Source organism: Geotrypetes seraphini, chromosome 14 (genome assembly GCF_902459505.1).
Source record: "Geotrypetes seraphini chromosome 14, aGeoSer1.1, whole genome shotgun sequence".
In the NCBI taxonomy this organism is placed as follows: domain Eukaryota; kingdom Metazoa; phylum Chordata; class Amphibia; order Gymnophiona; family Dermophiidae; genus Geotrypetes; species Geotrypetes seraphini.
Genome location: NC_047097.1, coordinates 12,125,370 through 12,151,752, shown reverse-complemented (window position 1 = coordinate 12,151,752; position 26,383 = coordinate 12,125,370). Strand labels below are relative to the sequence as shown.

The 26,383-nt window shown below is 42.3% G+C and overlaps 1 protein-coding gene across 5 annotated transcripts in view; it reads left to right on the top strand.

Moving 5' to 3' along the window:
• Positions 1-26,383, top strand: part of LOC117348179 (golgin subfamily A member 6-like protein 6) — a 101,111-nt gene that overhangs the window by 11,705 nt on the left and 63,023 nt on the right. For 4 of the 5 annotated variants that reach the window (XM_033919904.1, XM_033919902.1, XM_033919905.1 and 1 more), the window contains exons 3-10: positions 1,667-1,818; positions 2,497-2,815; positions 6,156-6,253; positions 10,145-10,244; positions 14,775-14,900; positions 18,176-18,364; positions 24,845-25,083; positions 26,021-26,237. In XM_033919904.1, coding sequence (XP_033775795.1) covers positions 1,667-1,818; positions 2,497-2,815; positions 6,156-6,253; positions 10,145-10,244; positions 14,775-14,900; positions 18,176-18,364; positions 24,845-25,083; positions 26,021-26,237 — 1,440 coding nt within the window. The remainder of the gene's footprint in view (positions 1-1,666; positions 1,819-2,496; positions 2,816-6,155; positions 6,254-10,144; positions 10,245-14,774; positions 14,901-18,175; positions 18,365-24,844; positions 25,084-26,020; positions 26,238-26,383) is intronic. The other variant, XM_033919906.1, reaches the window with a different exon arrangement.

Sequence of the window (26,383 nt, the reverse complement as noted above, 5' to 3'; positions counted from 1 at the left end):
GAGAGCAGCTTGATAATTCAGTTTATAACAGGTTCGGGGTCTCTACGTGGCCCCGTTTCGATTCCTTCTTCAGGAGACCCTATTGTATGTAAATTGAAAAACCTTTTCAATGCTGATAGAATGCTTCAAGTTTGCGATGTGGTAACATCGTCAAAAGAACGCTGTCGGTGCTGTGAATTTAAACTGTCAGAGAAAACATAGCATCAGCTGTCTGGTTTAAAAGAGTACCAGCATCAGCTGTCTGGTTTAAAAGAGTACTGTAAAGACTTTTGTAATCAAACTTGGAGCGTAACCAGAACTAATAAAGTTGCAACGACTGAAAAATATACTTTGGTTCATCACTAGAGGGCACAACTCTCTTCTTGAAGTACTCTATACCTCTGAGTGACTTTCAAACGTGACGGTTGCAATCCTGAAGTTTGGTTACCAATTTGAATTAAAACTGGTACTGCAGATCAGAAATCCAGGGCTGGCCTACAATCTCCCTCGTGGTAACTTGGGAGCTGCAGATTATAGCTGGTGATTTTGATGCTCATGTATTAACCCACATGATTTTTGGAAATGGGACTTTGTGCAAAAGACCATAAGGAAATCCCCATAAATGTGGTAAAACTCTGAAAATGGAATTTTTTTTATTTTTTTTACATTAAACTTCATTTATGAGAAACAGGCAAGTGTTTTGGCCTTCCAACTAAGTGCCTGCTACATGAAAAGATTTATTTAAAATTCAAAATTAATGAGCTTAGAGATGCCAAGTTGCCCAGTTCCATGCTGGAGACTTTTTAGTCAGTCCTGGTTTTGAACTTATATCACAAAGCAGTGTGGGATTTGTAGTGCCTGCTCCTGCCCATTGAAATCAGTGCTACGAGTCCCATAATGCACCAGGATGAGGTGGTTTGAAATTCAAGACTACCCAAAATCTCCAGCCTAGAACTAAGTAGCTTTGCATCTCTTTGAGTATACTTTGCATCTCTGCAAAGTATACAAAGAATGCAAAGCTGCTTATTAGTTTTGAATATAGCAAAAACAAGTATGTGCAAAAGGCTTTGCATGTCAAAAAATGACAGGGAAAAAGGAAATCCAATGAGTGAAAATATTCAATATAGATAGCAAAGAACACTTCCCTCTATAGATGATAATGAAAACTTTTTGTGATACCAGCTTTACATATGATAGGAATAGCTCAGAGACATGAAGGGGCACAACAGAGGGTCAAAACCCCCAGCCACCTCACCACCAAATCATTGCTTAATCCTTCATACTTTTAAGCTTATTTTCTATTTTTCAAAAAATACATAATCGTGAAACTCTCAATTTCCCCAAACGTGTAATAAGTGAAAAGCACTTATGCCTCTTTTACAAAGCCGCGCTAGCGGCTGTGCTGTGCTAATGGCCCTGAAGCCCATAGAGATTTAAAGGGCTTCTGGGGTGTTGCCACACGGCTTTGTTTATATCATCAATCACCCCAAACCCTCTCTTTGTAGCAAATTTTCCCAGGAAGAGTACACTAATTGAAGGAAGTTCTGTGGGTTAGTGCTTCTAGCTCTTAAATGTGGAAATGCGTCTAGTTTGTACATTTCACTTGACCAAACTGTTCTGTCTCTCCCTGGTAGGTGTTTTAAGAAGTACAAGAAAACTTTCTGTGACTTTTCTTTTCTCTTTTCAGAATTCCCTGAAATATGCAGCTGGGCAAGCAGACCCCAATTACTCCAACAGCCAGTGTCAAGAATATAGCTGGGGGTCTCTCAGCCCTAGACAGTTGGGCAGACCAAGGTCCACAAGCCCCCTGCGTGGAATCCACTACTTTGAGAGTGGCAGGTTATATTAATTTTATTGTTTTATGTATTCTTTTATAACGTGCAGTAAGACAATATACATTATTTCATAGCAGAAAAAAAACAACTCAATGTAAGCGTATGGCCCCCATGCAGGTAGTTCCCACTGCCTGGAGGAGGGGATTGCTCCGGCTAGAGGAGGCAGTGACCTGCCTTGGGTTCCCACCCTGCCAGGTTTGCCACTGGCTGCATGCAATGTTGCAATTTCCATCATCGCTTTGCATTCTAGAAGGCAGCGGAAATCAAGCCACCCCCTGAGAAAATCAGGGGTGATCTACTAATTCAGAACCATGTTTTTAAGTATATTACTCGAAGAATTTCTCATCTACATTTACTTTGAAATGTGTTAAATAGGCCGCTTTAAGGACAGACAATCTTTTGTAATGTACTGTAGCTTAGTAGTTAATGTTGGTTTCTTGATTACAGTATATAAAATAAAGGTTAATAAATAATTCTCAGGAATCCCTAATGAATATGCATGAGAGAGATTTGCATACAGTGGAGGAAGAGGGCATGTAAGTCTTTCTAATGCATATTCATTGAGGGTATCCTGAAAATCTGACAATTGTAGCTTTCGAAGACTGAACTCGGACAAGCCTACTTTAAAGTACTATGTAACATGCTAACATTAAAATGATTATATGTGGTCATATCTTTTCAGTGCTCTAACAAATGGTGCTGAGTATTCCGGAAGATGTTCTAGTCCACCATTGAGAAGGAGGCATTCCTTATCCCTCCTTCCATCATGGCCCAGGGAAGAAACTGATTTTGTCCAGTCACTGGCTTGGAAAAAGTGGAGTGGGTCTGACCGGAACCTGCGAGCATCGTTATCTGAGAGTGCCCAGAAGAGAGCAGATCTCGTGAACCACCTTCGAGAGGCAAACGGCAAGCTGCAGGAGCAATCGGAGGAGCTAAAGAAGCGTGATAAGGAGCTGGAACTTAGCCGAGCAAAGTTAGAACTGCTCTCCCTTAAACAGAAAGTAAATCCTGTCCTGCTGTGAAATTTCTGTGAACGTTTTGCGCTCAGGTCTCGGATTAAGAATCCAGTTAGACATTTGCCATACTGTGGTGCATAGAGGGCAGTGCGTTTACTTTAAAATAGCAAAATGATAGTGGGGAAGGCACTGTACCCATTAATCTGAGATAGGGCCTAAAAGCGTAGATTGGCCATTTCACATGTTTTACATTGTTATAGTTGACTGTATTCATTAAACTTTGCTTTATCTCAGATTGATGGGTACAGTGCCTTCCCCACTTTCTTTTTGCTGTGTACTCACCGTGGGGTGGTTTTCCTTGTTTTTCGGACTGCGTTTAATATGAAACGATACAAAAAAACACAATGAAAATGGTCTGGGGTTTGTTTCATTTTCCATCTTAGCATGCTTCATTTGCAAATAGAATGTGCTAGAATGGAAATGGAAAACTAGTATTCAATGAAAGGAAGTCTCCCAGTTGAAGTAGGGTAACTTCCCCCCACTCATACATAAACCTAATTCATGCTGAAAATAGTGGAGAAGGAGGGAGGTGGGAATATGATTATGATTATTGAGAGCTTCTATGCCACTACTAATGACTGAGGAGTCAATTCAGAGTGGTCTATGGGCAGGATTCACTAAGCCCACCGATCAACTTCCGACCCCTTTACGACCCGATTTCCCTCCGACCCGATTCACTAACCTCTGTCCCGATCGTCCTCTGATCCGCACATGCAAATGAGGAGGAACGGCAGTCAAATGCAGGCAGGAATCGATTCACTAAAATAAAAAAGCAACGTCAACTGGGCTGGCCGATCCAAAAATAAGCTACTGCTGAGGACCAGTCGCTGAGGTCCTTTCCGACTGCCCTGCCTTCTGCCGTCCAGCTCTCTGCCCTGCTTCTCTGCTCTCAGCCCCGATCTTCTGCCTGCCCCGAATCGCTGCCCTGCTCTTGCCCCGACTCTCCTGCCCTTCCCCCGCACTATGAGCCCGCGGTTTTAACCCGCTGGTTTAACGCGGGTTAAAACCATGGGCTCATGAAGAAAAAGTAAAAACAGCTAAATTAAAAATAAAGTTAAAGAAAAGGTAGCTGCTCTTAAGCACGCACAGACCATCTATAGATGGTCTGTGCATGTGTCGGGATCGCTAGAGAGCGATCCCGACAGTCAGATGGGGGCGTGATTCCGATCGCCCTCATTTGCATGAGGGCGATTCGTGAATAAGCCCCCCTGGACACGGATCAGATCTCTCATGGATCGGATCCAATCCATGCCCTTTGTGAATCTAGACCTATATGAGCTTCTGTAAAGGTGTTATGAATTATGATACATTAGCTTCTGTAGAGATGTTACCATAAGGAGTTGTGAGGTATTACAATGCATGGGCTTTATACTGAAATACCCAGAGCTCTGTGGTGGTGTTACAGAGTTATTAATACAGACATAGTTATGCCAATAATTCATCATCCTACATATATGCACATGTTTATACCAAATCAATTGTCCTTTGTATGTACACATGTAATACTAGGTTTACTATTGTCGCTAAATACACTATACACTTTTACACACCTCTTAAGGAGGTTGGCAATTTCAGCTAAATATAATATTTACATGCATCCCTGAAAGATCTGGTTTCCTCTCTCTATCAACTTCATAGTTTCTGTTGAAGTAGTTTGAAAAAAGGATAGTCTTTATTCCTTTCTTGAATTTTCCAGTGTTCATATTGTCATTCCTTATAGAGCATATATGCAGAAATGTGGTGTGTATAGGCATGCTAATGGTCTCAGTTTATAAAATATTCAGGTTAAGAGAAGAATAGAATAATCTAGACAAAATCCAAACAGCAGACTGTCTTGCGCATAAGCTGACCTGCCACCATACATTCTCTGGGTGGTCATTTTAAAAGGCATTTTCTATGGGCAAAACAATATTTTATATGTAGAAATAGCGTTATATAAAATTGCTGGAATATATGGAAGTAATTTCATAACAAGGCACCTAAATATAATTTAGAAAAAGTACCTACCATATATACTCAAATATAAGTCGATCTGAATTTATGCCGAGACCCCCCCCCAAAAGGAGGAAAAATAGTTGATTCGAATATAAGTCGGGTGGCTTAATACTCATGTGCCCTGACCTGCCAGGATCTGCATCTAGTGCCCCCTCCCTCCTCTGTCAGGCTCTACACCTAGTCTCCTCCCTGCCAGGCACTGCACACAGCCCCCTTACCTCCCTGGCTCTCCAGCCTCTCCCTCCTCCCTGCCCTGTCCATCGTACCTCCTCTGCCACTGGAATCCCTGGTGGTCCAGAGGTGTAGTGGGCAGGAGCTAACTTTCTGCGCTCCTGCCCCGCTGCTAACCCGGTCAGTCATTGCCGTGAGTTCCGAGCAGGAGCGGAGATGGGTGGAGCTGGGTGGTCTGGGGTCCAGGATCTGGAAAAAATGGAAAATCTGGTAACCCTAAGAATTACCCACTTAGCATCTTTGCCTTTTAAATAGTTCTTTTTTTAAATATAGCAGTGTAGTGAGGGAAGAAGGCATCCAGAGCTGTGGTGCCTGGCATTGCCGCACCATGCGCCCCTGCACTCTTCCCTGCCATGCCCAGCCCCGCATACGTCTTCAAAAGTCTTCGCTGGCAGTGAGCAGCATCTCCTACCTGCTGCTCTCGCCAGGCTCAGCTCTCCCTCTGATATCACTTCCCGGTCCTGCGACCAGGAAGTAGCATCAGAAAAAGAGCAGAGGCCAGTGCAAGCAGCAGGTGGAAGACACTGCTCACTGCCAGTAAAGATTTTTGAAGAGGTGGGTGGGTAGTGAGGAGGAAAGGTGCTGGTCCATGTCCATGTTTTGAAAAGCTTCCCGATGCTTCCTGCCAAAATTGCAATGGGAAGGGGAATCCACGCATGCACGCATGCAACGCTGTGACTTTACGCGTACATGACCGTGTCATCATTGCATCGCATGCATGGATGCCGTCTGGGGGCGTGGCTGAGGGCTTGGCCATAGCTCTGGATTCTCCCAAAGGCAAATCTGGTAACCCTATGCTGGTGTCCCTTGCCAAGATGGCACCCAGGGCAGACCGCCCCTCCACACTATGCTACTGATTACATAATATAGTTACTTAAAACCAATGATCATCAGAAATGATTTAACTCGCAGGGAGTGTTAAATATTAAGATATAATTATGAGTAATTATAGTGCAATAGAAAAGTACAGAATGCTTATGAAACCCCTCTAGTTCCTATTAATTATAATGTGTAACTCCCATCTAAGTGCCTCTCTAAAATCATCAGTTCTCTGCTTGACTCTTAATTTTTCTGTTCTGATTTCAATCCTATTCCATAGCAACTGGAGAGTTCCATAGCTCATCTTGAGAAGGAGAAGGAATGGCTAGAGCTGTCTCGCTCTGAAGAAAAGACTCAGAGGGGAGAGCTGCAGGAAAAGTAAGGATATGAGCTAGAAACTGAATTTTGTTTGGAGGTTAGAAACTGGGAAAGAAAACTAGGAAAGTGGTATGAGCAGTGGCATAGCCACGGGTGGGCCTAGGTAGGCACAGGCCTACCCAGCAGTGGTGCATCTCTGTTGTAGTTGTTGAGGCTTCCAAAACCTCTTCAGCTGAAGACCACCAGATTTATTATCTCCCTTATAGGCATTCTGGTATCTCTCAACTCTACCCCACATTCCTGTTAATTTCATCATTGGCAGTGAGCAAACAACTCATACGAAGGGCATTCAATAATGTATTTACTTGAATATAAAAGAAAGCAGAAGCATATTGAAACAGGTCTGTGCATGTTGAAACATGTCTCAAGGTTACTCCTGCATAATTGTGGCTCAGTGCGAGTCTAATATTCCAAGAGACAGGATGTCAGGAGAGTCCTTGTGCAAATCAAGTAAAAAAGTGCTAGATTTGGAGTACGGTTCAGTGATAAAATTTCACACAAAAGAAAGGGAAAGCCAAATTAGATCAATGCAGTTTATGGTGAGTCTGCCCCATCATTCTACAAAATAAAATTGTGGACCAAGCAGATTAAGTGGGATAGTGAGTCCACTGAAGATGATCCTCAAGCTGAAAGCCTGTGGAATTAACTTCCACAGAATGTGCAAGAAAGTCGAGGATTTAATTTGGTCATACAAACAAATTAAGGTTTCCTGAATAGCTGAAGAAATGGGCATTTCGGCAGGTACGGTTTGAAAAATAACTCATGAAAAGTTGTCATGTCCAAGGTTAGTGCAAGATGGGTTCCAAGAATACTGACACCATGTCAGAAGGCCATGAGGCCCCAGTGCTGTCAGAAGATCTTGGAGATGCTCTGTGAAGACCAAGTGAATTTTTTTCATCATTTGGTGACTGGAGATGAGACTTGGGTCTATCACAGAGTCAATGCAGTGGAAGCACAAGTCATCCTTCACCCTAAAATGTTCAAGACAGAAAAATCTGCAGGCAAAGTAATGGCAACTGTCTTCTGGAATGATGAAGGAATTTTGCTTCTTGAGTTCATGCCACACAAGACAACCATAACCTGGGAGAGTTACACCAATACAATGATTGCTTTGTGGAAGTCAGTCAAGGAGAAAAGACGAGGAAAACTCACAGCAGGCGTGCTGCTTCTTCATGACAATGCGCTAGTGCACATGTCATGACAGTCAAAGGCTGCCATCCAAGAATGTGGGTTTCAGCAGCTGAACCATCCACCCTACAGTCCTGACCTGGTTCCCTTGGATTATTTCCTGTTCCAAGTTTTGAAGAAATCTCTCAGTGGACAGTGGTTTTCAAGTGATGAAGATGCCAAGTAAGCTGTGACATCCTGGTTTGAAGGTCAAACAGAATTCTTTTCAAAGGAGTTAAAGTCATCACAGGAAAAGTGGATGAAGTGTATGGAGTATACTGAAAAATAAAACAAAAATTTAAACACATAGAGACATGATGCCAGACAAAGACCAAATGGCCCATCCAGTCTGCCCATCCATAGCATCCACTCTCTCCTCCTCTCCCTAAGAGATCCCACGTGCCTGTCCCATGCTGTCTTCAATTCAGACAGTCTTTTTCTCCACCACCTCTACCGGGAGACTATTCCATGTATCTACCACCCTATCTGTAAAGAAGTATTTCCTTAGTATTACTCCTGAGCCTATCACCTCTTAACTTCATCCTATGCTGTCTCATTCATGAGCTTCCTTTCAAATGAAAGAAATTTGTCTCATGCGCATTTATGTCTTGTAGGTATTTAAACATCTCTCAAGAATCCAAGTCGCAATAACAAAATATAAATACAATCAGCAAAAATTGTTATTAGCCTAGTGGTGGAGATACCCCATGATAGTGCATTTATAATAGGTGGAGAAAAAGCTTCCACTTATCAACAATATACGGACGGCAACCCAATGAGTTCTTAAGCCAGTCCTGCTCTGTATCAGAGGCAAAAAAAGTCCACACTTTTCAAAATGTAACCTTTCAAAATGGGACTAAAGCCACCACTGTACACAGGGAGCCAGAAAAAGAACAAAACAGTTCACTTATCTTTTGCCGATGGCAACAGCAGCAGCGAGTAGATCTTCCCGCTAAAGCACTTCTCACGTTAACAAAAGACAAATGAAAATGACAGTGTAGAAATTGGTTTTGGACGTGAAAATCATACACGACAATGGTAGATTTTCAACATCTGCCTTTACGAAACCTTCAGACAGGAATACCTTGTTACAACACCCTGTCAAGTTGAAGTACAACTTGCCGGTTTCTCAATTCTTCTGGTATAGAAGAATATGTCATTCTACTGAAGATTTTGTGAATAATGCACAATTGTTACACAGTAAATATGAACAGCGAGGATACCCAAAGTCTGTCATCTCTAAAGCCCATAAAAGGGTGAAGTTTAGTGCTCGGGAACAATTGTTACACTATAGACTAAAGAATGACAAGAGTGATTCTATAACATGTGTTCTACGATATTCTGGCATATCACAGCGGCTTGGGAGAAAAATTAAATCTTTATGGCCCAAGCTGCAAACTAAGCAAAACTGTCATGATTTAGATTTTAAAATTGCATTCGCTCGGAATAGAGATTTGAAAGACTTGTTATGCCCTGCGGATGTTTGGACAAAGAAGGAAAGAAGGAGGGTTGGACTTTTTCGGTGTAACCAGTGCACTGCTTGTTCCTTATTAAATGAGGGAGACCTACTATGCATACTCGGAATAAAATGTATCAGGATGACCCAGTTGGTTACTTGTGAAAGCATTGGAGTAATTTATGCAATACTCTGCCCTTGCGATCTGTGCTACATAGGACATACTGAACGCAGTCTTAAAACAAGACTGTTTGAACATCGTTCTAACATTTCACACAAAAGACAGGTAGATATACTCACACGACATTGTGTTGAAAAAAAATCACTCTTTTGAGGAATTTAAGTGCTTTGTATTACATCATATTCCCCTTACAGCTCGTCATAGGGATGTGAAAAGATTGTTATATCAAAGTGAACAGCGGTCTATTTTCTTTTTGAAAACTATCTGGTCTTATGGACTTAATCAGAAAGTAGAATGGTGTGCCTTCTACTGATGGTGAGATCGTATGTTCCTGTAAATAAAGTTTTTATACATTGACCCCTATGAACCCGGAAGTATAAATCCTAGTGCCATTCTGAGCCGTATGTGGACGGAGCAGGAGAGAAGGTGATTGCCCTGCTTCTTCGGCGAAACAAGAGCCTTGTTGGTGGCATCCAGTTCCTTGTCTTTTGTCAGCGTGAGAAATGCTATAGCAGGAAGATCTACTCATTGCTGCTGTTGCCATCGGGAGAAGATAAGTGAACTGTTTTGTTCTTTTTCTGGCCCCTGTGCCCAGTGGTGGCTTTGGTCCCATTTTGAAAAGTGTGGAGTTTTTTTGCCTATGATACAGAGCAGGACTGGCTTAAGAACTCATTGTGTTGCCGTCCGTATATTGTTGATAAGTTGAGGCTTTTTCTCCACCTATTATAAATGCACTTTCATGGGGTATCTCCACCACTAGGCTAATAACAATTTTTGCTGATTGTATTTAAACATCTCTATCATATCTCCCTTCTCCTGCCTTTTCTCCAAAGTATACATATTGAGTCCTTTAAGTCTGTCCCCATATGCCTTATGACAAAGACCATCAACCATTTTAGTAGCCTTCCTCTGGACTGACTCCATCCTGTTTATATCTTTTTGAAGGAACTGTAGAAGGATAATGTCTAGAGATGGAGCAGAGCTTGCTGTTGGGAGCGTGGTACAATCATTTTAGTAAGAATGTTATTTTATAGTCTGTTTTAATTATCAAAATGTGCAGGCTTAAAAATTTCTGCTTGTTTCTTAGAATTATAAATTTGGAGATGGAAGTGGTGAAAGCAAAATCCTGTTTGGATACCCTAAGTCGCAGTTCTCTCTCTCTGTTTCCCAGCTGGGGTCCTTCCATGGTAAGAATATTGGAACAGGCATCAGAAGATTGTAATGCTTGTGGTTGGATGGGTTTTCTGACATATCTTACTGGGCATTCCTTTTTGACTCAGCTTCTTCCTTTGTGAAGTTGAACCTGAGACCCCCAGTTTGTTAGGCAATAGCTTTGAGAACTTTCTAGGATGAGTGAAAAAGATAAAATCTAATTCCGAATAAGTTATGGGAGGTTAGAGTTTTGTACTTCAAGGAAAACAAATACAGGTGTGATGGTTGTAGTTGAAGGCAGTTCTTTCACTATTGCTGTTCAAGCCATTCATTAAAGCATTACGGCATTAAGGGATAAAGGATTGGGACTTGTATACCATCTTTTATAGTTTTACAACCACACTCAAAGTGTTTATAGGTACTTCAAGCATTTTTTTTCCTTATTTATCCCAGTGAATGCACAATCTATCTAATGTATCTGGGACAGTGGAGGATTAAGTGACTTGTCCAGGATCACAAGGAGCAGTATGGGTTTGAACCCATCATTCTTTCCAGACTGGACTATTGTAATTCCATCTATCTAAGTCTAACCAAGAAAAATCTTCAAAGACTTCAGCGGATTCAGAACACTGCGGCTAGGTTGATCTTCGCAAAAAGCAAATTCGACCATGTTTCTCCGCTTCTGTCAAAACTTCACTGGCTTCCGGTGATTTCTAGGATTCACTTTAAATGTACCTGCCTAATTTTCAAGATCCTACATGGCATTCTTCCTCCCCTAATCCCACTATCCTGGAATTCTTTGAGAGCTGACACTACCAGATCCGCCCACAAACTCAAACTATCTTTCCCCTCATTAAAAGGTGTCATGTATGCAGGTAAATTAGGGAAATCCCTTTTCTTCAAATTCACTGAGCTTTGGAATAACCTCCCTGCCCCACTGTGGAACCTAGGCTCATTCCAATTATTCCAAAAGCATCTGAAAACCTGGCTTTTCTCCAAAACGTAAAGCTATCTATTTAAAATGTAAAGCTAGCTATCCTCTTCATAACCTCTAATTTCTTATTATGTCCTTCCCTCATTTATTGAATTACCTGTAAACTGTGTCGAGCTCTATCTTTATGGAGATGATGCAGTATACAAACTTAAGGTTTAGTTTAGTTTCTCTTCCTCTCTCTCTTTTTTCTCCCTCTCTCTCTCTCTCTTCTGTTTTTTCTCTCTTTCTCATTCTCATTAAAAGGCATCATGTATGCTGGTAAATTAGGGAAATCCCTTGTCTTCAAATTCACTGAGCTTTGGAATAACCTCCCTGCCCCGCTGCGGAACTTAGGCTCATTCCAATTATTCCGAAAGCATCTTAAAACCTGGCTTTTCTCCAAAACGTAAAGCTATCTATTTAAAATGTAAAGCTAGCTATCCTCTTCATAACCCCTAATTTCTTATTATGTCCTTCCCTCATTTATTGAATTACCTGTAAACTGTGTTGAGTTCTATCTTTATGGAGATGATGTGGTATACAAACTTAAGGTTTAGTTTAGTTTAGTTTCTCTTCTTCTCTCTCTTTTTTTTTCTCTCTCCCTCCTTTTTTTCCCTCTCTCTTCCTCTCTTTTTTTCTCTCTCTTCCTCTCTCTCTCTCTTTCTCTCTTCCTCTCTCTCTCTCTCTTCATTTTCTCTCTCTCTCTTCCTATCTCTCTCTCTTCCTCTCTCTCTTTTCTCTTTCTCTCTCTTCCTCTCTTTTTTCTTTCTCTCTTCCTCTCTCTCTTTTTTCTCTCTCTTCCTTTCTCTCTTTTTTTCTCTCTCTCTCTCTTCCTTTCTTTTTTCTTTCTCTCTTCCTCTCTCTTTCTTTTTTTTCTCTCTCTCTCTCTCTTTTTTCCCTCTCTCTTCTTTTTTTCTCTCTTTCTCTTTCTCATTAAAAGGCGTCACATATGCAGGGAAATCTCTTTTCTTCAAATTCACTGAGCTTTGGAATAACCTCCCTGCCCCGCTGCGGAACCTAGGCTCATTCCAATTATTCCGAAAGCATCTGAAAACCTGGCTTTTCTCCAAAACGTAAAGCTATCTATTTAAAATGTAAAACTAGCTATCCTCTTCATAACCCCTAATTTCTTATTATGTCCTTCCCTCATTTATTGAATTACCTGTAAACTGTGTTGAGTTCTATCTTTATGGAGATGATGTGGTATACAAACTTAAGGTTTAGTTTAGGCTGTAGCTCTAACCACTACACCATACTCCCATTCACAATTTACTTTTGCAGACAGTGCACAGTATTTCTCTGTCACTACAAGAAAGGGAATCTGGGCTTTGAAGTCCATGTGGCTGCATGTGCACACCCATCCTTACCATTACTATGGACACACAGTATTACTTTTCAGTTCTGCATATATTCACTTGCATTATAGGCTGACTACCACTAGGGGACTCTTTTACTAAGCTATTCCCCCCTTTTATCAACTGCGCTAGAGGTTTTCAGTGTGGGGGCGGTAACTTAAGTGCTGTGACACTCATAGGAATTCTATGAGCGTCGGAGCATTTACCACACCAGCCTGCGCTAAAACCTGGCCTATTTTAGGTGCTAACGCATGGTTATTGCAGTTTAAAATGGCATACCATGGGATGTGCAGCCCATAGAGAATGACACGGGGACAAACTTTGTCCCCACCTCTGTAGATAACCACGGGAAACCATCCCATGTCATTTTTTAGTGTCTATTTCAACCTTAGTCCTTCTACACCAGCATTCTTCAATGCAAGGCTTGAGGGTCAGTGGCTGTGCCCATTCATACTCTGATTCTTCCCTCTCTCCTTAAGGAATGACATGGAAATGGTTTCCTGCGGTTAACTGCGGGGGCGGGATGGCTGTTGTATCTGCCAAATTTGCGAACATTAACCATGTGCTAAAAAATATTAAAAAAAAATTTTTTTTGAAGGGATGTGTCAGAGGGGCAGAGAGTGGGCCTTTCAGGTAGCTCAGGTACATTACCTCTTGCTAACTGGTTAGCACATGAATACCGCATGACCCCAAACCACCTACAAAACGGATGGCGGCAAGGTAACATTTTTCAGTGGTAACAATGGTACATGGCTATTTCTACAAAAAATACAAAAAGGCCATGTTTACGGCTGCAGTAAAATGGTCTTAGCACAGGAAAGACCCTTGTAAATTTAAAAAAAATTTATATTCTGCACATCCTACAATTCTATGTAGATTATAAATTATTCAGGTACTCAAGCATTTTTCCCTGTCTGTCCCGGTGGGCTCACACTCTGTCTAACGTACCTGGAGCAATGGGGGATTAAGTGACTTGCCCAGGGTCTCAAGGAACAGTGTAGGATTTGAACCCACAACCTCAGGGTGCTGAGGCTGTAGCTCTAACCACTGCATCACACACTCCCACACGCTAAGGCCATTTTTGCTGTGGCATGGTAAAAGGACTCTATGACTCTGGCAACTGATGGAGAAATGGCAGCAACTTGCACACAGTGAGGAGTTGATTGATCCTGCCCAAAATCATTCCCTTACCCTGTCCTTTACCCACACACCCTATTTCCTGTTTCTCATGTAGATTGTTGTGTAGGACAAAACTTCCTACATCAGGGGTGTCCAACCTTTTGGCTTCCCTGGGCTGCATCGGCCAAAAAAAATGTTTCTGGAGCCACACAAACGCACAAACGTTGCAGCAAGACAGAGGAGGGAGCCGGCAAAACGGTAAACACCCGGGGGCAGCAGAGGAAAACACTGCATCGCCCTCAAACGGGGCTGCACAAAATACTTCATGGGGGCCGCAGGTTGGACACCCCTGTCCTACATCATTACACATTTAGATAAATCATCAGTCTCTTATTTCAATTAAACTACATCTACAAACCCACTTTTGAGATGTTAGATACTTCCCCTATGCTTTTTATATGTCTTACTTAAATTGTAAGCTCTTTTGAGCAGGGTCTCTCTCTCATGTCTATCTGTACAGTACAATGTATACCTTATGGTGCTAAATAAACATGTAATGCATGTGTGAATTTCTGCGGAAGATGGCGTTTGTGGTGGAATGTATGTGGTAAGAGCGGATAGCGTAGCTGGTTTTAAGAAAGGTTTGGACAAGTTCCTGGAGGAAAAGTCCATAGTCTGTTATTCAGAAAGACATGGGGGGAACCACTGCTTGCCCTGTATTGGTAGCATGGAATATTGCTACACCTTGAGTTTTGGCAGGTACTAGTGACCTGGATTAGCCACCGTGAGAACGGGCTACTGGGCTTGATGGACCATTGGTCTGACCCAGTAAGGCTATTCTTAACTTCTTAGGTTCTTAGCCATTGTTATATCACTGATGAGGTTGGCTCTGAGGCACAGTGGAATGAGTCATTATGACATCACAATCTCAGCTCTGGAATGTTGCTCTCATTGGGATTCCGGAATCTTGCTATTCTTTGAGATGCTGGAATGTTGCTGCTACTTGGGTTTTGGCCAGGTACAAGTGACCTGGATTAGCCACCCTGAGAACGGGCTACTGGGCTTGTTAGACAATTGGTCTGACCCAATAAGACTATTCTTATGTATGTCATTTTCAGGGGAAAGATGACTTTAGCCAGGAGCTGAATGCTGTTCGAGAACATCTCCATTACTACAGAGACCGTGTGAAAGTTTTAGAGAGAGAACGGAATGAAGCCATCCAGCAGCTGAAACTGGTCAAAAAGGTTTGTCTCTTGAACATTTTCATGGCCTTAACTTCTACTTCATAGCAACCCACATGTTCAGCATGCTGTCCTGTGACCTGGCATTCTACACTTGGGCCCTGGTTTTATAAACGGTGCCTACAAAGTAGGCACCGATGAATGCAGAGCGCCTCTCAATCTTCAGTTAGTCGCTGTTTATTGAATCAGGCCTAGCAGGGTAAAAAATGGACTTAAGTTTCAAGTTTCAAGTTTATTTACATTTGATATATCGCTTATAAAAATATCTAAGCGATGTACAATTAAAAACCAGCAGATTGTGGCATTACATGTAATTTCACTTAAGTTAGACAATTTGACAAAACAATGTGGACAAACATGATTGGGTAGGAAGGAAGGGGAAAGTTACAATTGCATTATTTGTTAGAATTTACATAGAATGGGTAATACAATAGGTATGATTAGAATGAAGCAAGAGAAAAGAAAATTAAAGACATGTAAGGATATAAAATAAATCATTTCATAAATCAAATGCATCTTGAAATAGGTAGGTTTTTAATAATTTTTTAAAAGAAATAAGATCTTCCAGGGTTTTCTTGGCCTAAATGCCGGCGCCTAAGTCCATTTTAGGTGCCTACACGGAAAGCATGCCCAAGATCCAACCACAAAATGCCCGTAATCGCTCACTTTCTGGTAGGCGCCTCCAAGCATGTGCGGATGTGATGCAATCCCATCACACACATGTGCGTATGCATGCGATTGTCATTGCATCGCATCCGCGCATGCTCGGAGGTACTCCAGATGTTTCCCTGAGCTTGGGGAAGAAAAGGCGAGGTCAGTTTGGGGGCGGGGCTGGGGATAGAACGGGGCATGACTTGGGGTCAGAACCGGGCAGGGCCACATGTCCTCTTTTTTTTTTTTTAACGAAGAAATCTGGTAACCCTAGCTTGATATATATTATGTAGTACCCATACGCCCTCACTGTGCAGAGTCTGATCCTCATAGTGACACAAATGAGTGATTCCCATATGGAGTTTTCATTCTTCCTCCTCTGTGCCATAGTCAGAATGCACAGTTCCAAGTAGCAAACTGGGTGATAACTGGATTTAATGAGCACCTTCATGGGGTAAAATTTAAAACACTTACTCGGGATCTCTACGCGTAAAATAAAGAACGGCATCGGTAGAGTGGCTAAATGCACTTGAATAGATTTTCAGACACCTAAAACAACACATCATAGATAAATAAAATCTGCTTTCATAATGTGTAGAAACTTGGTCACGAGGTGTTCTTGTCTAGAGACCCCAGGTAGCACATTCCAAGAAGGATGTTCCAGGTGGCAAGTTCTAGAGGACAGGTGCTTATTTGGGGTGACTCATTATTGAGGTGGGGGAAGTTCTGAGGTGGCACATTCTAGGTGTTTGAGGGGAGGAGTTCCAATGTTCTTCAAAGAGAGGAAAGCTCCAAGGAGCATGGTTTGAGAGAGGGTGGTTCCAGGTCACACATTCCTGGGGAGAGGAGTTTTGGATGACATATTCTAGGAGTGTGAGGGGAGGCCTGTTCCTGGTAAGAAATGAAAGTTCTGAGTCGCACTTTCAGGGAGAGGTATGATTCCAGGTGACTCATTCCTGTGGATGCTTATTAGATATAAGTGTTCTGCATCTTCCAAATATACACATATATATTTAGCTGTATAATAACCTGATTTTTAAATGTAAATTTAGACAACTGACTTGTGTTTGAAACAGTGGTTTAGCTGGGACTCAGTGGGCCCTGGGTGGGAGGACCAGGGCCTCCTGGGTCTGATACCTCCTCCCCCCTCCGAGCTCAGCTACTTACCCACCTGCCAGGTCCTCCACATGCTGCAGTGGCAAAGTCAGTGCTAAAGGCCACCGCTCTGGTTGGTGGGACCTTTCCTCTGCCACAACCTGCTGCTGAGATAACAAATTTCTGTGAGCATTGGCTTCCTGTTAATTACAGAATCACTTATAAGTTATGTGTAATTATCTTTAAAACTTTGATTAATAAGACCCCTGCTTTTTTATATAGATTACTGATTCCATATTCTGCAAAGAGAATTTTACGTTCTAGCGATCAAAATCTGCTAACGATCCCATCCTTAAAAATTATTAATACAAGAAGACAACTTATTTTTTCTTGTACGGCACCTCAAACATGGAACGCCCTCCCTATTTCTTTACGAGAGGAGAAAGACCTTGGAAAATTTAAAACTGAGTTAAAAACTTTCCTTTTTAAAGATGCCTTTTCTACATAATTTTATATTTCATGAATTATTTATTTGGTTGAACATGTTTTAACTACTGTATATCCTTTTTATACTTGCCCTTAATGTTTCTTCTTTACTTTAAATTATATTCCACCCTTCCTTTCCTAGTGTTTAACATTGTTTAAATTTAGAATATTTTAGCCATTATTTAAATTGTATGTATTATTATGTTGCATTTAGAATATTTTAGCCATTATATAAATTGTATGTATTATTATGTTGCATTGTTATTGTTCTTTGATTTTACATTGCAAATTTTAAATGTAAATCGCTTAGAATATCCGATTAAGCGATTTATCAAGTCCCATAATAAACTTGAAACTTAAAACTTGAAACTCTCTGCCGCTGTAGCATTTAGATGACCTGGCAGGTAAGTAAGTAGCTGAGAGTAGGGAGATGGAGGTGCCAGACCCGGGGAGTGCACAGGGGGTGGGCTCCAGACCCATGCGTGTGGAAGGATTCAGCTACAGGTGGCCCTTACCATTGGACGTCTCTGCGCATCTTGCCAGGCTCACTCAATGGTAGCTACACCACTGGTTTGAAATTGGAACACCCTACTTTTGGATAGATAACTTTGTACAGCAATTTGCATATCCAAAACCATACATGTGCCACAGATTTTTAAGTAAAAACACTAGTGTGGTTAAGCGCTCTCACATAAGTGTTTTTGAATCCCCCGAGTGTTTATTCTTAACCTCTCAAACACAACAAAAGAAGAAAAACTCACCAGAAAAGCAAATGCTGTGAAGAACTGGCCGGGAAGGGGGAACAGGAGGTTCTAATATAAAAAGACATGAGTGGATGCACGTACGAATGAACTACTAAACACACTAATTAAACACTGAGCAGGCAAATGTCAGACAAGCAATTAATCACAAAGTAATGGAAAGAGTCCCGAAATCTGTGCCTGCAAAGCTTTTGAATAACTGAAAAAGGAAAGCAATCGTTTTAAAGAATTCTTAAATAGATGGATGAGTTTTGATAATTGGGGTGTACTTGCTTTTATTTTCAGGAACAGGTAGATTTGCACCAGCGGGAACGGGAGCTCAGCCTACAGCTAGAGCATGCTCAGAGAGGCAAGGAGGGGTTCAGTGACCAGATGTCTGACCTTCACATGGAGCTGGTTGATGCCAAGGCCCAAGCAAACCGGCAAGACCAGGAGACAATTGAGATGAAAGAGGAGCTGTTGATGGTCAAAGCGGTAATAAGAACTCAACTGTGCTTCCAAAACTGGGACTGAACCCCCAAGATCCTGTTAATAGAGATAATGCTGATAATAATAATAATAATAATAACTTTATTCTTCTATACCGCCACAGTCAAAAAGACTTCTAGGCGGTTCACATCGAAGAAGGCTGGACAATCAGCGAATTACAGAATGCAAGAAGAGGGGGTACAGCTTATTACATAAGAACTAGAGAAAAAGGACAACATATTACACCAAGGTTGAACAGAGGGAAAATATAACTTAATAAGTGGTGAGGTTTCAGTTTAGGAGATGAATTTGTCAAATAGTGCAGTGTTAATTGCTTTCCGGAATGCGCCATAGGTCAGCCTGGTTCCATTAATGTAATTTCCCAGCCAGGACTGCTGTTTGCTTGTTTGGAACATGAAGGACCTGTCCAAAAAGGATTTGTATTTGCAGCCTGTGGTCTTTGGGTATGTAAATATATTACGGTTTCTGGTTGGTCGTGTGGGGTTGTGTAATGTGAAATGTGGTAGTAGATAAGAAGGCGCTAGTCCCCAGACCTGCTTGATGGCTGAAAGGATGGCTTAAAGGATTGTATAACAATGTAGTCAATAACTTAACCAATAGCCTTTGAGAAACAAATGCTTGTAGAAGGAAGAAAGGTCACAATTCGGAGCGGTGGTGTAGTGAGAGTGAGAGGTGCCTGGGGCACTCCCCTGCCCTTGTCTCTGCTCCCCCCCACTCCTTCTACGATCCCTCCTGCCGCACGCTAGCCCCCCTTCCCATCCCTGCCCCCTTGACTCTAGTTGTTAACCGCCACAAGCAACAAGAACTTCTACATGCTCCTCACGACCCCCGTCGTCTCTCCCGCTGACATCACTTCCTATGCATGGCACCCGGAAGTGATGTCAGTGAGAGAGACAATGCAGTTGCAAGGAGCGCGTTAAAGTTGTTGCTTGCTGTGGTGAACAGCTAGAGGCACGGGGGAAGGAGAGGGTGCGCGCGTGGCGAGGGGAGGAACTGGAAGAGGCGGGACGGAGAGGAGGAGGTGTGCCAGCGCCTCCACCAACATGGTGCCCAGGGCAGACTGTCCCCCCACCCACCCACCCTTACTAAACAGAAATGGGTATTTCAAGCACACAATCTTCCCTCTGGTTCAGCTCTCTATGGTAACCAGGAGTAGTGAGGCCGTTAGAACTCAAGATATGTGAAAATTGATATTCTTTGATCTTAGCTACAATACGCTCCTTGTGTTTTAAAGGCTTGGGACAAAGCTGGGTCTGTGGTGAGAATGGTTGTTGCTGTGATTGGGAGCCCAGCCAGAACTCCAGGGAATGGATGAGGCATGGAATACCTTAGACCAGTGTATCTCAAACTGTGCGCCTTCTGAGATTCCAAGTGTGCCGCGGCACACTGAGGAGGAAGAGAGGCGCCCGCCAGCTGACTTGCCTACGCGGTACAGTGCCAGCGCTGCATAGTGCCGCCTGATTCGCCAAAGGCCTGCATGTTTCCCCCTCCTCTCTAACATCCTTCAGCTTCCCCCCCCCCCTGGCCTCCCGGTCTCACCTTTAAAGCTAATTATGGCAGCCTGCTGAGGATCACCAGTGCTATAGCGAAGTAGTTGAGAAACGCTGCTGTAGGCAAGCAGCCGGCGCCAGCGCCTCTCCTTCTCTCCGGCCCTCTTCCCTGCTGGCACCACCTACTGGCATCTCAGGGCCCATCTGGAAGGCTTTTGCGCATGCGTGGACGTCAACATGATGTCATCACGGCGACGTCTGCGCAGTTCTGGGTGCCTCGAGCTGTCGCCATTACCTTCAGTGTGCCCCAGCTCGAAAAGTTTGAGAGATACTGCCTTAGACTCTCCTGGCTTGCTCGACCATCTATCTGCTTTTCCAGTAAACACATCCTGATGAAAACGGAAGTCACTACAGTATTGCAATGCAGTAGTTACCAGGCAACCATGTAGTGACATGAGAGATCCGAGCCAAGTTGTACATCAGCTTGAGCTTAGACTGGACGATAGAAGAAATGGATACAAAATTCCAATCGCCTTCTCTTGGTTGTGGCTTACACCGAGTCTGCTTTGTACTGAGAGCATAGCTTTGCAAAGAGTAGTTTATTCTATCAGTAATAGTTTATGGCTTTCCTATGATAATGTTTTATTTGGAATGGCCATGAGGAAAAAGAGTCAAATTTCGGCACATTACAACAAACTTTTATTAATTATGACAGGGGTTGCCATTCAACATATTACCAATAATTGGAAAGATTACAATAATCTTAATTACACATTCTGGTAGAATTCGTTATGCCATATTTTTAAGATGGAAAGAGCAATAGCGTTACAAAAAGGGAACTATAATAATTTTGTAAAGGTATGGGGGCCATTGGAAAAGTATTGTGATGAATAGACTTTTCCTTTTCTTTTTTAGATTATTTAGCACACTCAATTGGGGTGGGTGGATTTGGAGTGAAATTAAAAAAGTTATGTTATGATAAATTGCATAATATAGTATAATGTATGCTTGTTGGGAAATTGATGAAGGGTGGGTGGGTGGGGATTTTTATACTAATAGATTTAGATATTACAGTGCTATATTGGAATTATTTATGATATATTTTTGTGCACTGGCTATTTGATTTAAAAATGAATAAAGATATTAAACAAAAGTAATAGTTTATGGCTATAGGGTTCATCAGCTATTCTCAATAGCAAAGAGAAAGCCCATTATAGAATGAAATGAGAGATGGAGGTAAGGAAAGACAAAGTGTTTGCACTGTAGACTTATTGCAGAATGTAGAGACGAAACCACTAAGCTACTAAGATGTAAATTGAAAACAAATCGGAGAAAATATTTCTTCACTCAAAGTGTAATTAAGCTCTGAAATTCATTGCTAGAGAATATGGTAAAAGCAGTTAGCTAAGTAAGATTTAAAAGGCTGGATAAATTCCTAAAAATCCATAAGCCATCAGGGTTATTCCATGCCAAGTGGACCAATTTTGGAAAATCATCCATGCTCGACCTTCTCCAAATTGAATACAATTTTTGTGTGGACATTCACTAAGGTCTCAAAGTAAATCATGCCATTTTTTTTCAGCTGGGTCTCTATTGATTCGAGACTTACAGGCAGCTGAATGGAAGTCACCTTCAGAGTGCCACACTCCACATAACACAAAACAACCACTTTGTCTAGGTGCTGCAGCCCAACAAAACCTGACAGGGGACTGAAATTTATGGATTAGTGCAACCAACCCTTGGTACGAAGTTCCCGTGCAAAGTTTGGAACCTAACAGCTTGCCTTCCTATATGACAGCTTCCTAACAGCTTGCAAACTATATGAAAAATAAGAAATTTAAGGCCTACTTTGACTCTTCATTACTCCTGACCTAATTATTAAGATAGACATTGGAAAAGCCACTGCTTGTTCCTGGGATAAGTAGTATAAAATCTGTTTTACTATTTTGGGATCTTTTCAAGTACTTGTGACCTGGATTGGCCACTGTTGAAAACAGGAAACAGGATACTAAACAGGATGGATTATCGGTCTGTCCCAGCATGGCGATGCTTATGTTCTTACTAGTATTTAAGCCCGTTACTTTAACGGGTGCTAGAATAGGTGTGTCTGTCTGCTTTTCTTTCTTTCTGTCTCTCTCCTTGGCCTCTGTCTGTCTGTTTCTCGTGCCCCTTCTACCACCTACCTGTCTTTCTGTGTGTGTGTGTCTTTATTTCTGTCTATCTATTGTGGTGCCCCCTGCCTGTCTTTTTATCATGGCCCTTGTCCCGTGTACCTTTTTTTTTTTTTGTTTAGAGTGCAAAGGGCATCTGGCGCACAGAAACCGCCGCTGGCTCAGCTGTAGGAAGGGTAGGAAAGCGTTGAAAGCCACCACCCGCACACGCGCTGCTACTTCCCTAACTCTGCCTACTCTGCCATGGAGCTACAGATCACGGAGGCAGAGATCATGGAGGTAGGAGTGTTCGTGCGCGCTTAGGGTTTTATTATTATTGATGTATTTGTGTAGGAATAAGATAGAAAAGGGAATAAACGGGGAGAGCTAAAGGGAGGAGAAAAAGAAGAAGGCAAACATCCCCAGTGTTTGTGAATTTTAGAAAGCATTTCTGTCATTAAAAAATGCTTCTACAAATTAAGAATGATTAGATTCATCTAAATTTATTAGAACCATCATCTCTTAATATCCTCCTTCACTCAGTCATTTCACAACTGGATTACTGCAACTCCTTGTACAATGGACTCCGCAGACTACAAATTATCTAAAGCACTGCTGTTAAACTAATACACAAAGGGAAAAAAAATATTGATCATGTAACCCCATTTCTAATAAAACCTCTTTGGCTTCCGATAACACACCGTATTACATATAAAATCTTATTGTTAACATTTTAAAAAAAATCTCTCCATACACCAAATTTCATGGACAGATTGCTTGTCCCTTGTTGCTCATCAAGAACTTTAAGATCTAGTAGTCAACATCTTTTGTATATCCCTTCTCTAAGACACCTTTTCCATGACACAACCCGCAAACGTATTTTCTCCGTGAGTGCACCCGAACACTGGAATTTATTACCACCTTACCTAAGAGAGGAAGAAAATACTGATAAATTTAAAACAAATTTAAAAACCTTCAAGTTCAAGGATGCATATAACGTATGACTTCTTGTCCAAGCTTGTTGACTACGGCCAAAAATGATAAATAAGGAAGAGCATACATAGCTTCCCTCCCCTTATGTGCCATCCTTTTCTCCTTCTTTCCTATAAATGATTCTAATTCTGCCCTTCCTCCCTTATGTCTTGGTCTGTCTTGTATCTACCCAAAGTATTAATAGTACGTTCCTAATTTTATATTTTTAATGTACACCGCTTTGACAATTTTTAAGGTGGTATATCAAATTTTAATAAACTTGGAAACTTGGTTATAAAATTGCATTGCCTGTATACTCTTATGCAGATTATGAATGGGCATTCCAAGAGATGGCATTTGGGCAGAATTGTGAAGTTACAGAGTACACTCCTCCCTCCGTATTTGTGGGGTTAGGGGCATAGCCGGAACACAAATATGGAATATTTGCGAACAACTTTTTGGCCTGACTGACCCACCCCCGTCTCCCTCCCTCCTGCATCTCGGACCTCCTCAGACCTTACCTGGTGGTATGGCAGTGACGCGGGGAAGGAGCGATCTTCCTACGCACCTTCCCTGTGCAGAGCCATCCTCAAAAATGGCTGCCGTGAGTTCCCGTTGTAGTCTCGTGAGACCACAGGAACTCACGGCAGCCATTTTTTGATGACGGCTCTGCACGGGGCAGGAGCGTAGGAAGATCGCTCCTGCCCTGCGTCACCACTAGACCACCAGGTAAGGTCCGGGGAGGTCCAGGCAGCCTTTAAAACTTAAAACATCAGGCAGAGGAAAAAAATCGCGAATAACTGAATTTGCGGGTACTAAACCCAAGAATTCAGAGGGAGAAGTGTACATGCAGAAAGCTTCACCTGACTTGGAGCTTACTTTGTACTTTACTAGACATTATTCTAGCCTGGAGATTATTTGATCTACTGGGGTTCGGGATGAGGATGAAGATGAGAAGGACTGATTGCCTATAGCAATAGGACCAACACTCGTGTATGTGTGTATGTGTGTGTGTGGTGGTGGTGGGATTACCTGTTAGGGTTGGGGGGAATAACCTGCTGTAATACTGGTATATACTGGGGGAAAGATGCTTCTTATCCTGTGTGGACTGGTTACATGTTCATTGCTTTTTCTAGTTAATTTAGAGAATCTGAAAGACATCAGACTGACAGTACTGAAAATTGAAGTCTTCCATATATCCACACAGCAGGTACTGTGTGTACATCAGCAGAGCTACCTTTCCCCACCATATAGTTTGAGTGCTGCTCTGGAGGGTAAGAACTGAAGTTCAGCTTCAGTGCTGAATTGGTCTGGTCTGGTTTTGCTGTCAAAAAGACACCTATTCACCAGGATATGAACTGAAATCAATAACTCTTTTCAGATAGGTTACCAAATAATAGTGAACAGTTAAGAACCTAAGGTCATTACAGGTCTACCTGAGCCAGATATGAGGCATTTCCTTGGAGTGAAAGACTCTTTAGTCTTCTAGATGTATAGAATTCATGTTTGCCATGCAAGAGTACAATATAAGAACATAAACATTGCCTTACTAGATCAGACCAAAGGTCCATCAGGCCCAGTCTCCTGTTTCCAATATTGGCCAATTCAGGTCATAAGTACTTGGTAAGATCCCAAAAGAGTACAGATTTTATATTGCTTATCCCAGGGAAAAGTAGTAGATTTTTCTAATATCGTAATAATGACTTATGGACTTTTCTTCTAGAAATCCACAGTACATTGCCAGTGCCATGAACCTGTTGGGTCTGAGTTGGATTTTAATCATGGCTATGCCAGTTGTTTGGAGTTCTAGTTTACTTGCTCTGAGGTGAGTGCTATCTCTTGTTTCTCATTAGGTCAATGAGAAGCTTTCATCTGAGCTAGGTCAGTCCAGCCAGAAACTGGAGGCCTCCCTCACGCAGCTTCATCATCTGGAGGCCGAAAAGAAGATCTTTACCAATCAAATCGCAGCCCTGGAGACGGAGCGTACTCAGCTGCTCGGCGAGAAGGAATTGCTGATGTCTGCCATGGAAGGAGATGCTAAAAGTCAAGGGGACAAAATGCAGGTCCTGCATGAGAGCTCCAGAAAACTTCGGTAAAACCACTGGGATAGAGGAAATAAGGTGATGTGAGGGAGTGAGAAGGGATAGGAGGCTGCTACCTAGGAGTGTTGTAAAACATGGATAAGGGGACGTCTAGGATTTGAGACAGAAGAAAACACATAACTCATGACAAAAGTCAAAGCTCATAAGGAGGAGGTAGTCTGTCAATAATTCAATTAGTATATTCAGATAAAATGATTGCATTTATTTTAAACTCCAGATGTGATATTTATCGTGCCCATTTCTTATATTATACACTGCTGCCCACAGAAGCAGTGGTGCTGAATATATAGATTTGATGGTATTATTGCTAGCTACGTGAATAATAGTGATTTTCAGCCATTATGGAAATAGCTCTAGTCTAGACAGTCTTTTTGCTATCCCTACTTTATCCACATAGCTATCTGGATAGCGGCTGGATATTACCAACTATTCATATTGCCAGGGCAGAGTATGGAAAGTCCACCTCACTCTAGCTCAGGGGTGTCAAAGTCCCTCCTCGAGGGCCGCAATGTGAGACTAGAGACTGGGCCAGATACTCAGAAGCTCATGTCCAGATAGCGGAACTGATATTTGGGTGAGGACTCAGTCTAGACCAGACATGGGCAACTCTGGTCCTTGAGGGCCGGAATTCAGTTGGGTTTTTAGGGTTTCCCCAATGAATATGCATGAGATCTATTTGCATGCACTGCTTTCAATGCATATTCATTGGGGGAAATCCTGAAAACCCGACTGGATTCCGGCCCTCGAGGACCAGAGTTGCCCATTTCTGGTCTAGACTGAGTCCTCACCCAAATAGCAGTTCCGCTATGTGGACATGAGCTTCTGAGCATCTGGCCCAGTCTCTAGTCTCACATTGCGCATAGCGCATGTGGCGTCTCTTCTGACAGGAAGCTGAACTGATGTTTCCTTCTATCTCTAATGTTTTAGGGCATTGCAGGAGGAGAAAGAGGCCCTACAGAACCACTGTGTGGAATTGGAGGCTGCAGTAGGGCAAATGCAGGATACGCTGGCTTCCCAGCTGCAGGAGCAGCAACATGTTTCTCAGTATTGGAAGGACCGATGGCAACAGGCAGCTGTGGACCTGAAAACTAAGGAGGATGAGCTGGAGAAAGCACTGTTGCAGCACCAGAGTGTTTCAGCAAAGGTGTGATGTTGCTGTAAACTCCTGTTCCCTCCCCCCCCCCCCAACTTACCCTGTTCCAGTGCATTCCTTAGTGCTTTCCATTCTGCTCCATGAACATTTTACCCCAGACACTTTCACTACTATACATAATCCCTGCACATCTCTAT